Genomic DNA, 13,961 nt, shown 5'->3' with positions numbered 1-13,961 from the left:
AGCTATGTGAATGACGTGGCCCTTCAACCTCACGGAAACACTTGCTTAATATCAGGTTTAGCATCACACGCAGTCTCTCTCTCTCTCACTCGTCATTACTCTTTTGTTAGCTTCTGTAGAAGATAGAGGAACTGGAGCACTTAGAGGCAAACAAGCACAATGGATGTGATCTCTAAAGAGGGTCCGCTCTTTTTGCAGGGCGTCAAGTTTGGGAAGGTGAGCTTATTCACAAAAAAATGATAATTTTACACTTAATTGGAACTTTTTCTCTCTTTTTTTCAGTATGTTATTTAATTCAAGTACTAGAGCTACTATTTGATGTGCCAGTTCTTAAGCTTTTTATATTGCTTCTATTAATAGTATGTTTTATATGGTTTCCTGCTCAACTACCTGAGTGTTTAGCCAGGTCATAAAAAGAAAGAAAAGAGTTGTACAGGTTTAGAATGACATGAGGCTGAGTGAATGATGAAAGCATGTTCATGTGAACTATCTCTGTGATGTAATTAGAATCTAAGGAGGTAGTAATGGTGTTTTTGGAATGAAAAATGTTGGACATACCATTGATAATCAGAGTTATAACATTAAAACATCCCTTTAATTATTTACACCAAGCCTTGTGAATTATCAGAAATCTTCAACTGTACATTATTAATACAGAAGGGAAACGGAAGCTGGTTAACCACCTGAGGTGCTTCCATCTTCATGGTAGCATTTAGCCGCCATGAATCATGCATGGAAGATAAAGCAAAGAATCGTTTCAGAACCTCTGCTCCCTCTGGCTTGTTCTTCTAAAAATCTAACTAGTCCCAATGGAGGAGTGCTGAACCAGAGAGTTGTGGTGCCACAAAACAAACATCTCTCCTTGTTCCTGCAGAAGATATGGCGGAAATCCTGGCTGATTTTGTTTGAGCCCAGCTCATCAGGGATCGGCCGTATGGAGCTGTATGACATGCGTGATAGAGGGGGGCTGATGGGGTCCGCCGCTGCAAGGCCTTCAGGGCTCAGAAAGACAGACAAACGGGTGATCCGCCTGACCGACTGTCTGAGCATCACTCCAGCCCCAGGAGAAAGCTGCCCCAAAGATTGCTCCGCCTTCTTTTTAAACACCACCTCATGCACCTACACCATCGCTGCCCCCTCCCAGGAGAACTGGATGACTATTCTGTGCCAGCTAGCATTTCAGGTATGGAGATTGGGGGATATTGCAAAGTATAATGTGTTCTTGGATCGAAAAGATCGAAAAATACAGGTTTGCAGCAATGAACAAAAAAAAATTTATTCAGTGATGCCAACTTCATCAAATATGAGACAAATCTGATTTCTATAATACAATAGTGTCATTATTCTGCTGGAAGAATAATGGAATGTTGGTTCTAATTCGTTCAATAACTGTAAAATTCAACTATAAGCAGTTCTACAGAAGACCGCAGTGACGTTACTAAGCTTGAATCAGTTCAGTTTCAGTGTTGCAAAATTCTTTAATTACATTTGAACAAATTAAGCAATAAAGCAGCTCTACAAAACAACAGTCATCATCGAGATCTAATTAGGTTATGTTTTATTCTCATCCAATGGTGTAAGTTCAGTCAAATCCTTAAAGGTATAGTAAGAGATTGTGGAAAATGCTAACTTTAGCCTGATAGCCCTGAAAGCGAACATCACACCCTCCCTGCAATCACCGTCCAAAGCCTTGCCCCCTGAACGCATTAATGCTCACAGACCAGAATAGCAGAGATAACAGTACTACAATAGGCTACATCAGCGGTTCCCAATTCCAGATCATGTTCCGAAGTGAAGTAACCCCTGCTTAGGGAGTAGGGAGCAATGAACACAGTGTAGGGATCATATCGATCAGAACACAGTTAATTCACGTAACGTTAGCTCATTTCTAACAAGTTGGTCATCTGTATCGGTGTGTTAACAAAGCAAGGCATGCAAAATATGTGCATGAGGACTGGAATTGGGAACTGCTGGGCTACATCATGTATCATTCACCAGCAAGAAAACTTTAAAAGTACTACAATAACAGGAGGGAAGACCGGGTTGTTGATGTCTGTCTGATGACGTATTTTGTCTGCGCAAACAGGGTGTACAGACATATGCAGATACATACCTTAACAGGCAGGTAGGAAAGCCATTTAAAACACTCGGACCGAGCGTTGTGATTGGATGCACATTTCCTGGTCCTACGCCTTCCACAGAATATATAAATAGAGATAAATACATTTAGACCACTCAACGTAATGATTGCTATAGGGATGTGAAGAGACTTTCAACCAGTGTAACAAAAACTGTTTCTGAGACAATCACCCATTGCACCTTTAATGTTACTGAATATCAATTGGCTTTTAAACCCCAACTAAGCAATCCAAATGTGGATTATGGTTATGGACATTATGAATAAACCATATTTGGGAGATACTTTTTATTTGAATCAACTTACAGTTCATTCAAGGAATACATTTAATCAATGTATGTATACCCTGGGAATCATTCCCATGACCTTTTTATTGCTAGCACTTTGCTCTACTGTTTGAGCTACTGCTAAAGTCAAAATGAAATCAATAAATACTTCAAGAATCTAACCCAGGTAGGAACAAGAATGTTGATCCAGGAACATTAGAGATGATGAAAAACAAATAAATAAAAAGAAAAGAAGAAGGAAGTATTGGCCTTGTTTAATTCTGCAGGCATGTTCCAGACTTCTCCAGACCCCATCAGTCCATTTTGATCTATTCTGATATCCAAAACCAGCCAACAGCAAGTTTGTCTGATACCATACACTAGTTAACACTGTATTTTGTCTCATATCTTTTAATCAGCCAAAAAAGGAATCATCTTTCAAGAAAGAGCAGAAAGCAAAAGACAAAGCATTGGGTAAAACAAGCTGATTGAATAATATGAGTTGCCATCCTCATGACACAAGTCATAATTAGAACGAAGGACATGTTACCACTACTAAAGTGACTAAAGTCAACACATTTATAAAGGACTTCATTTTCTGATGTACATTTTCACACAACAGCTCGAAACAGAGGAAGTGCTGATAACCACACGGAGTCTTTGATTGCACAAGAATGTACATGGTCTTTTTTTTTTTCAAAGACTGATACGATAAAAAAAGAGGAATTACTAATGCACGCTTGTTATCAACTGTCTTATATTTTTAGAAGACCCAGACAACCGAAGATACCAAGAAAGATAAATACACAACACCGGCTGACAATGAACTGTACTCCACCTGGGGAGCAGGTGAGAATGGGCTCAGAAACACACTTCTCTGTCAGCAAAGATGTTTCAGAACCACAATAACAATTATCTGCTGTCAAATTAGGTGTTACCAAACTGTTTGTTGCAGTTGAGCAAGAGGGTGTGTCTTATTGGTGCAGATGTACATTTCCATTGCTCAGTGTTTACTGAGGTCAGACACATCTGTGGTCTGTCATCTACGTAGGTGTAAAAGAAAAAGAGCACAAAAAATGTTCATATTGATTGAATTTATAGTGTTTAGTCTAAGTTCTTTTTTTCTTGTAATCACATCTTTGTTGGTTTTCTGTACTCATACAGACAGACATCCTTGGTGTTGGATCATATTGTAAGTTTTTTTTTTTTTTCAGCTTCAGTAGGTTTTTGGGGGTCTATCTTCTTCCTCATAGCGCATACTTAGTTTTTCTTCTTATTACAGTGTTAAATAGCACATGCTCTTTTGCAAAATTACTTTTTTCTTTAGTGAATGATTAGAAGTCAAGTCTTAGAGAAACCGTTCATCTCAAGCTGATTTGTAACACTGATAACACTAATGCTTTAGAATAAGAACACAAAATAGCTTGGGAAATTCCGATCTAAAACAATTCATTTATTTATTTATAAAGCACATTTAAAAACAACCCAAGGTTGACCAAAGAACTGTACAGATCAGAAAGCTCAAATAAGAAACCGAATCCATAACAATCTATAAGGCAACATATTAAATTAACAGTTGGAATAATACTTTAAAGACCCACATTAAGAAGATGTGTTTTAAGTTTTGATTTAAAAGAGGAGAGTGATGATGCCAGGAGGCTATTCTAGAGTTTAGGGCCTGCTATCGTGAAAGCATGGTCTCCATGATGTTTTAACCTTGATCTACGATCAGGAAGCACTCTAAGGTTGTCAGATCTAAGTGCCCTGGATGGATTCTGACAAAGTAAAAGATCAAAATAGGTTGGAACTAGCCGTGTGGTGCTTTAAAAACAAAAACTACTTTTTTAAAATTGTATTATTAGTTTGACTGGTTGCCAGTGCAGAGAAGTTAAAATGGGAGAAATGTGATCTAATTTGCGACTACCAGGCAGCATTTTAAACCATTTGAGGTCATCCAATCGATGGTTGGTTTGCTCCATAATAGAGGGAATTGGAGTAGTGAAGGTGTGAAGTAATAAATGCATGGATGACTATTTTGTGGGAAGTAGTGGCCTAGTGGTTAGAGAGTATGACTCTGGTTGTGGGTTGTGGGTTTGAGTCTCGGGCCGGCAAAACCGTGACTTAGGTGCCCTTGAGCAAGGCACCGAACCCTCAACTGCTCCTCGGGTGGCGCAGCATAACTGGCTGATCACTGCTCCGGGTGTGTGTTCACAGTGTGTGTGTGTTCACTACTGTGTGTGTGTGCACAGGGTGGGTGGGTTAAATGCAGAGCACAAATTCTGAGTATGGGTTACCATACTTGGCTGAATGTCACGTCACGTCAAAGTTCTTTAGAGAAAGGAAAGGTTTAACTTTTGCAAGATGTTGTATATGATAAAGGCATGACATAACAACAGAATTGATCTGTTTATCGAACTTGAGACCTGAATCAAACAGCACACCTAGATTTTTCAGTCGCTGTATAAGAACATTTATATCTGAAAATGTGTTTTTGAGCCAAACAGATAATAAATGTGTTCGGGCATAGACGTATTCAAAGTTTTAGGAACTAAGGGCCCTTAGTGAATTTAGTAACAAATGTTTGTTACATCACTTAATCTTTATTAGTACATAATCATTTGATAGTTGTTTGTTTGTTATAAAATGAAATTGTTTTATTCCCCTCTTACCATTTCTTTTTCTTTTTCTTGCAATATTATTTTTTTTTTCATTAAATTAAATGGACTTGGAGGACTTTGGTGTTCATATATATAATATTAGTACACATGTGTTATATATTTAACTAGAACAAAACTCTGAATACAAATTAAAAATAATATATAATTTATAATTATTGCGGTGTTCAATTTACTAGGCCGATTGTTAATACACTGGGGGAATTTTTCCTGAGAGTGGAAGCTTTTAGTTGGTCTATGAATAAGAAATCTCAGTTCAGATTAATATTTCATGCCTACGTACTGTTTATTTGTTAAGTTAGTAGTATACTATGTAAGTATTGTCAAATGTAGTGTAGCCAGATTACTATTAAATAAAAAAAGCTTTAGGGGTGATACAAGAAACTGTTCATCCCCTGTTGTATGTAGTGATGTTTTTGGAATATTTGGTATATAGCCTTTTTATTTATTTAAATTTATGTAAAATTTATTTGGTTCTGTCTTCACTTTAAATTCAAGAGGTCTGACCCCAGCGATTGAGGGTTTGTCCAGAGAGACTTCGGTTTGATGTTTTAATGAATTCCACCCCGCAGGTCAGTTCCAGGTGACAGTGCAGAGCACAGATGCGTCTCAAAGGTGCAGGATGTCTGGGTCTTACCTGCTGTCTTCTGAGAAAGAGGCTATTTGTCTGCTGGATCTTAAGACCGGGCAGGCCATCTACCATTGGCCCTACAGGCTCCTCAGGAGATTTGGCCAAGTCAAGGTGCTTCAGGAGGAATAAAAATATGAAACCCTCTAATACTCAACATGCCTGCTCACATAAAATCATTTCAGTAAAACTATATATACACTACACACTAACATTCAAAAGTTTGGTATAGATATATCTTTCAATGTTTTTGTCTCTTATGATGACCAAAGCTGCAGGCTAGTTGATGAAAATACAGTAAAACAGTTATGTGTATATATATATATATATATATATATATATATATATATATATATATATATATATATATATATATATATATTTATTTATTCATTCCTCATACAATTTCAACATCATTACACCAGCCTTCAGTGTCACATGGTCCTTCAAAAATCATTTTAATATGCTTATTTACTGCTCAAGGAACATTCGTGCTGCTTAATATGTTTGTGGAAACCGTGATGCATTTTTAAACAATTTTTTATGAATATAAAGTAAAAAAAACAAAAACAATTTATTTGAAAATGAACATTTTTGTAACAGTATAAATGTCTTTACTGTTACCTGTGATCAGTTTAATACGACCTTGCCAAATAAAAGTATTAATTTCTTAAAAAAACATTTTCATGCCCACCCCAAACATTTGAATGGTAGTATGTATATATTTGTAGTCCAATTATATTTTTGATTATGAATTATGGCACGTGTAGGATTTTTACAAATACACATTTATTAATTTTTTTTGCTTCAGTCTTTTGAATATTAGTTCACATTTGCTCTCTTTATTCAATATTTATTGTTTTTTCAGGGGGGAATTATGATAGAGGCAGGTCGTCGCTGTCACACTGGGGAGGGCCAGTTCATTTTCTTATCAAAACAGGGGTCACAAATAAAGAGGGCCATTGAGGAGGCAATCATGCACCAGAGTGTCCAAGAACTGCTGGCACAAGCCACCGCTCTTCCACAAGAGTTTGCGTCCCAGCCTCCCTCGCCTCCCTCGCCTAAAAGCAAACCGAAGGACAAGCCTAAGGGGAAAAATCTTCCTCCAACCAGCGGGAATCAAGATCGACCGCTCCCACCATTACAATTCAAACAGCATATACACAAATCCACTGACGAGGCACTTGTGTACAATAGTCTCCAAGAGCTGCTGCCACCATCCACACCCCTTCCACAAGCCATTCCACCCCCACCACCTTTACCAAAATTCAAACCACAGGGCAGGGACAAAACTACGGTCAATATGAAAGTTCAGGATAACAAGAATCAAGAAAGACCTTGCCCACCTGCACTGAAAAAACCTGGGCAGCCAATACACAAGCTCATTAAAGGTGTTCTCGCATACCAGAATGTCCAAAAAGCATCATCCACTCCTTCTCAACAAAACCCTCCACCACCGCCACCCTCGCCTAAAGCCAAACCACAGTACAGGCCTAATATTAAAAAGCTACCTCCGGTCAATACAAGCCAAGATAAACCCTGTCCAGTACCACGCAGAAACATCTCCTTACCAGATCCACCACCTTGCGTCAAAAGCCCTCCAAGGAGCCCGGATGATGTTTTATATTCAGTGATATTTCCACAACCAAAGCCAAGATCAAAAATGAATCTCCCAAAAATTCCATCGCCTCCCAGTCTACCACCAAGCATGGATACAGAAGTAACCATAGATAAAGAGAAGGAGTGGAAATCAGCACAAGAACCTTGTGAGGACAACAATGAAGAGGCTCATTACACCAACTGGTCTGTGAAGACCACTGCCGAGCAGGATCAACCCAATATTGAGGACATATATAGTACAGTGAATTTCGCAGCTAAACGTAAGAACAGACAGACTGAGGGCAGTGATGATCAAGAGCAGCCTAACACTGAGCAACACGCTCCTGTTATCACTTCCAGTGAAATCCCTGTCAACTTCAAACAGACCCTTTCTAACATGCTGTTTAAAGATCCGTCCAAAATGCCACCCCCATTTCTGCCCCGGTCACGTGGGGGAAGTTCTGATCAGTTAGACCGAATAGATGAGCAGATGACTGATTGAGGTTTCTATTGTCTGCAGTTGAGGTCAGTGTAACTGCTTGCCTGATTAATGTGTGTGATATCTGTTTTCAGTGTAACATAACAGATACGTTTAAAGGAGTCATATGATGCTTTTTTAAAGATCATTATTTTGTGTATTTGGCGTAACAGAATATGTTGAAATGTTTTAATGTTCAAAAAAAAAAAATATTTTTCAAATACTATACATTATTGTAGGTCCTCTATGCCCCGCCTCTCTTAAGCGCGTAGTTTTCTACAAAGTCCCTCCTTCTAACAAGAGCCGTCTGCTCCGATTGGCCAACTGACCCGGAGTATTGTGATTGGCTGAACACTGCAAGCACTTGTCGGAAATGTAACGCCCCTTTGTCATAGCAAAGTCAGAATTACCTCCTCTCCCAGGATCACAAAACGGTCGTCCATAAAATGCATTGCTGTACTGTTGTAAGTAATCTTAAAGATTCCTAAATGCATCTACTTTCAGAAGGACAAATAAAGTGCTTTTGCTTTTGCTTTTGCCTAGAAACACACAGCGTCTCCTTGACATGACTGCTTCAACACTAACTGCGTTTACTGAAACCGTGCCTTCTTTCTTTGCGTGAACATTTGGGCGGCATTATGCAACTATTTCCACATAGTGAGGTAGACGTGGGGGCGTGTTTAAACGAGGCGTTTTATGGGGGTGTGGCTTTGATAAAGAATATCTCTTTGGATTTGAGACTTTAGTCTTTGCAACTTTACAGATCTTCTTCATGCACCAAGAGCTTATAACACTCCAAAGAGAAAGAAAAAAATTTAATTGCATCACATGACCCCTTTAACATGAATAATAGTTAAGTTTTAACATAAATGTTTTAATAACAATTCACATAATATGCACTGTGATGATTAAATATAAGGAAAGTGTATGCTTTGAATGTTTATGTAAATGATCTTTATTAAACATGTCTTTGTAAGATATATTGTAAAACTGTGTATATTTAACAAATATAACACAAGTCATTTAACGTTTGGTTGTGATTTTGTATCTGGCATGACAGTACTGTTTCATTGATTGTCTTTTAACAAATCCTTTAAGGTAAATGAATAGTTCATCCCAAAAGTTGCTAGTCCCCATTGACTTTCATAATATTTCTTTTTCCGTACAGGGGATCAGCCACTGTATGGTTATCCACAGGGGCGTGCAGAGAATTCCGCTGGGAAATAAAAATAAAATTATATATATATAGGTCAAAAGTTTGGATACATTAGGCTACTATTTTCTATTTTTGCAAGAAGTCGCTTATGGTCTTCAAGCCTTCATTAATTTGATCAAAATTTACTTTAAAATACATTTTATGCAATGCTGATTTATTATCCATGTTGGAAACCTGTGATACTTCTTCAGGATTCTTTGATGAATAAAAAGTTAAAAAAAAAAGAACAGCACTTATTTCAAAATATAACTTTTGTAGCAATATACACTACTGTTCAAAACCTTGAGGACTGTTATTATTATTATTATTAGTATTATTTAATAAATTTGTTTTAAATTAATCAAGGATTTGTTAAATTGCTAGAAAGAGTGGTAGTAAAGACTGATATTGTTAGAAAACATCTCTATTTTAAATTTATGCTTTTCTTTTTAACTTTAATTTATCAATGAACCCCCCAAGAGTATCACATGTTACAAAAATAAATAAATAAAGCAGAATAAATGTTTCCAATACTGATAATAAAATCAGCATTTAAGAATGATTTCTTAAGGATCATGTAACACTGAAGACTTCAGCAATGATGCTAAGAATTCAGCATTGCGTCACACAAATAAATGAGATTTTAAAGTATATTAAAATAGAAAAACATTATTTTAAATTGCAATAATATTTCACAGTATTCGTTTTTTTATGTATTTTTGATCAAATAAAAGTAGGCTTGATGAGCATAAGACACTTTTGTAATGCTGCATAATTATCAAAAATGTTAATATAATAAAGTCCTTTCACGTCACCATTGCAGTAACTTCACCCACTACACTTCACATAAAAATTGGTGGCTCTTGGGTTTCATCAACTATGATAGTTTTATGTAGCCTACCATACATAAATATAAGTGAATTTAATACTGATTCACAATATTACGACTTTTGGCGCTGCACGGTTTTGTGAAGTGCTTTTGTAGACATTTAGCACAGACTGTGGAGTCAGTCAAGCAAAACTTTTGAGTGACTGATTGTGGTTTGTACACATTGTCATGTTAATTATAATTAAAATATATTTTGTTTTATTAACAACTATTTGTCTGAGAGGGGTACTTTAAATGTATTTTATTTTATTTTATTTTATTTTTTAAAGGGCAGGGGCTTGAGCCCCCAAAGCCCAATCCATCCCCCTCCCCCCCCAACAGCACCCCCACCCGCACGTGCCAGGTTATTCTCCAAAATATCTCTTTTATGTTCAACAAAAAAGGCACTCATACAGGTTTGAAATTTGAGGGTGAGTAATTTATGACAGAATGTTCTTTTTTATTTAGCTGAAATGTTCCTTTATATTTTATATTGATTGAATGAAACATGTCTATCTTGAATAAGATCTTCTGACAGACTGAACAAGAGTCATATGAGTCAGTCTAGTTCAAAATTGAAGAATTGTAAATATTTAGACTATTGTTGCTTTCAACAAAAGTCATATTTCCTTACCAAAATGGAAGAAAATATTTGCATTTACTTTGTTTTCAACTGTGGAGAACTCGTGTGACGCAAACACGCGTTCTGTGAACGTTTTAAATAATGACTTGTTTCATTCATGACTACTTTGAGCGAATCGGTTGAGTGAATGATAAATGACTAGCACAGCACACAAAAATATTCTTTCTTTGTCGCCGTCAACTGGCGTAACTATTTAATCTGAAGAAATAGCCTAGCTGAATAAATCTTTTAGGTAAACTTTTTCAAAAGATAGTAGTTGGGGTGACCACCTGCTAATAAGCCCAAGGGGGGACAAGGGGTATGTTTCTGAGGGACAATGTGGGACACTGCCTTGCACGGCGGTGCCCCCACCCCATGGGCAGACTCACTGATAGTGGTTTACCCATTTCTAGCACATACCACCTTACATGGTATATTAATAATGCCCTATTCCCCTAAACATGTGCAATTGCTGATGTACTTTATGCTTATGACAGATTCGACAAATGCACTTCCACTTACGATTTACTTTAGCTATTTAATTTTATTTATTTTTCATTACAATTTATTCACTTTAAGAATAAATTACTGCTCATACACATACAGCATTCGCGTTGAACAAGATTGAATGATTTTTCCAGTTTTTTTGTTTTTTTTTCTCATGTTTTTGTAATGTTTGGGAAGCCAGAATGCGCATGCATCAACAGAAACGTTTTTTTTTTTTTCAGCGAACCGTGCCATCCCTATTACCTCAATAATCAATCAATTACAGGCCTAAAACAATCATGCCCGAGCAGACGGATATTAGTACATCTCACACCGGCATCCGTGTCTAAATCAGGTGTATGGTCTAAAACAGTTGCGTCAAGTATAAATGTCTCGTCTGTTTCGGGAGGTGCGCGCGCAGTCAGCGGAGGCTTGCACCTCACAACTCGCACCGGGGGCTCGCACCTTTTTTTCTCAGATTTTGAAAAATCTTCGCGATCGACTTAAAATGCTTCCAAGATCAACTTGTCGACTGCGATCAACGGGTTGATGACTCCAGATATAGATGAGCGACCAACTTTGTGGGACGCATGAATTGGGCTTCAAACGCTGTGCGCGCACGCGCTACGCAGGACGGGTGGTCACCCTAATAGTAGTGCTGGTTATTTGGAATATGATACAATTATTGAATGGAGAAAAAAAAATCTGTGCTGTTATTTTAAATAACTGAATTAAATGAATGTATGAATCGAGGCAATTTGAATAAATATATGAAAAGAAAATTTATTAAACTTTTGAGTTAATAAAAAATCACAAAGATACATAAATAACATTTTTGTCATTACTGATGGAGGTTTTGAACGTGAAGTGGAACAAAATCCAAATGTAGGTCTAAAGTGCAACTAAAGGGCTTGAATGGATGATTTATTTTTTCTTCCCTTTTCAGATTTTGTCAATCAATTAATAAAGCATAGTCTAGAACTAACCATAATCCACTGGGCCTGTCTATTTGGTTCTTTCAGTGTCTACTAAAGCACAGACAAATAAATTATGATTAATCTGAGTGTCTCAATATCAGTCCACCAAAGCCATCAGTGTCCTCCAGTCTGTCCTTCTTCGATGTCGCTGAATTGGGACGATTCGCCATCACTCGCATTGGACGTGACAAAATGAGAAGAAGGTGCGTCCATTGCGTAAGGGATGCTGGTCCTCAAAGTCTGAGCTGAACTCCTCTGTCCGAGGTTACCATGGGTACCAGACGCGCCGCATCCGTCCCGCAGACCTCTGCACTCCGACTGCACGACACCTTCCAACAACTCGCACAGTTCTGTGATGTAAATCTGAGCCATCTGAAGGGTGTCATATTTAGACAGTTTTTTCTCGTTCTCCATGGAAGGAATGACGCTCCTCAGTTTGTCAAATGCCCGGTTCAGTCCGTGCATCCGCCGTCTTTCTCTCGCATTAGCGGCCACACGTCTGTGTCTCTGGGGTCCGGTGAGGTTTAGCTTGATCCCACCATGTGCCTTAGATCCTCCCAGATCAGATTCCGCAGTCAAAGGACTGCTGACTACAGACATGTATTTGTCCATGGCTCCATCCACCGACGGGTGTGTGTAGTGGTCACCTGCGGGAGAGTACGCGGGGGTCGCGGAAGTCATCCAGGCCAGTGGGTCACTGCGGGTCAACCTCGGATGTTCAGAGACGGTGAACTCCTCCGCTTGTTCGCGAAGTTTTCCATCTGACCAGTGCAAAAGCTTGACTTTTGCTGTCATTGCTGGTATATATGTGCTAAAAAATAAAGTTTGGAGAACGCTGAACTCGATCTGACTGTCTTGGGTGGGCCCTTTACCTTCAGACAGGATCTTGTTGGCCTTATAGTGCCATCACCTCCTCCCCCTCCTCCCCTCATTGCTCCTGTTGAGTGCTCACAGCCAATTGAAAATGCTTCTCAAACTTCCATAAAGAATTTTTTTTTTCCCCTCACATGTCAGCTGTCCTGGAGTGATGGAAGATCTTTTCCAAAGAATGATCAAAACACATGATTTACCCAGCTGTCATTTATTTTGCACATTTGCATACATGACTGTAAATACGTACATTTAAATAATATTTATTTGAAACATATTTAGGCTATTTGATTCTTTTACAGCAGCTTATGTGTATATAGGCTATTACATTCATAAAACATAATCAGAGTTTTCAATTATTATGCATTGGTTTTTAAAAATTGGAAATAAACACAAAATCTCAAACCTCAGAGGACTTGATCTAACATCCCTGTCCACTTTATTCAAGATAAGCAACGGAATTGGTATCTAATAAAATCCAGCAAGAAAACTTGCATAGCAGCGTTATATTTCTTCTCAAATAAACCTTTAAAATCTGCAGCAATAAAACGAGCAGCTGGAAAGCAGGTCGTGAGTCGCACCTGTCGTCAGCGAAGTCCAGGAAAACGGATATGTCTTTAGTCTCGTCATAAATTATTTAGCAATGAAGCAAAACAATATTTTGACAAATCAGGTGAAGACTGCTAAGAAACAATACACGAATCGACCTTAAAGGTACATCTTATAGGACTGACAGTCTACTTAAACTTAAAACACAATTTGAAAATGCTTACGGTAATAAAATAACTCTTAAAATCTGTAATATATAACCTACATAAAAGTGATAAACAATTACAGCATTTATGTCGTGTAGATAGACCTACGTCTAAACCTGAAGCTGATGGAAACTGCGCAATGCAATCTTAGCCTACCTCATCAGGCAAAGGGGACTTCTGTTCGCGAGCGAACTCATTATCTAAATTTGTGGTTAGCTACTGAAACTTTAAAAAAAGCAGTTGAAATGTGTAAGTGGTAGGTCTACCCATTCTAATTTAGTAAATGTACAGATATGCATTAAGACGCCTTTCCAAAATACTGCACATTATATAGCCTATATATATATATATATATATATATATATATATATATATATATATATATATATTGTCAACAGCAAGGCT

General features: G+C 37.7%; 2 protein-coding genes across 2 annotated transcripts; one reads left to right on the top strand and one right to left on the bottom strand.

The window, feature by feature from the left end:
• The first annotated feature begins 26 nt into the window (after window positions 1-26).
• Window positions 27-7,920, top strand: LOC113057627 (docking protein 3-like). The gene is made up of 5 exons (XM_026225066.1): window positions 27-216; window positions 875-1,183; window positions 3,171-3,252; window positions 5,651-5,820; window positions 6,575-7,920. The coding sequence occupies exons 1-5, from the start codon at window positions 160-162 to the stop codon at window positions 7,805-7,807; spliced, it is 1,851 nt and encodes a 616-aa protein (XP_026080851.1). The 5' UTR covers window positions 27-159; the 3' UTR covers window positions 7,808-7,920.
• A 3,824-nt stretch (window positions 7,921-11,744) lies between these two features.
• Window positions 11,745-12,869, bottom strand: LOC113058132 (neurogenic differentiation factor 4-like). Its single transcript, XM_026225811.1, has one exon. It carries the CDS (start codon window positions 12,724-12,726, stop codon window positions 12,046-12,048), a length of 681 nt encoding a protein of 226 aa, XP_026081596.1. The 5' UTR covers window positions 12,727-12,869; the 3' UTR covers window positions 11,745-12,045.
• Window positions 12,870-13,961: the final 1,092 nt, after the last annotated feature.

Source organism: Carassius auratus, chromosome 39, assembly GCF_003368295.1.
Source record: "Carassius auratus strain Wakin chromosome 39, ASM336829v1, whole genome shotgun sequence".
Classification (NCBI taxonomy): domain Eukaryota; kingdom Metazoa; phylum Chordata; class Actinopteri; order Cypriniformes; family Cyprinidae; genus Carassius; species Carassius auratus.
The sequence above is the reverse complement of the archived record's forward strand: the minus strand, read 5'-3'. Positions and strand labels throughout refer to the sequence as shown.

Coding starts and splice junctions, on each gene's coding strand:
- LOC113057627 (XM_026225066.1), top strand. CDS start 160: ATGGATGTGATCTCTAAAGAGGGTCCGCTCTTTTTGCAGGGCGTCAAG. Junction 217..874: donor AGGGCGTCAAGTTTGGGAAG/GTGAGCTTATTC, acceptor TTGTTCCTGCAG/AAGATATGGCGGAAATCCTG. Junction 3,253..5,650: donor GTACTCCACCTGGGGAGCAG/GTGAGAATGGGC, acceptor TCCACCCCGCAG/GTCAGTTCCAGGTGACAGTG.
- LOC113058132 (XM_026225811.1), bottom strand. CDS start 12,726: ATGACAGCAAAAGTCAAGCTTTTGCACTGGTCAGATGGAAAACTTCGC.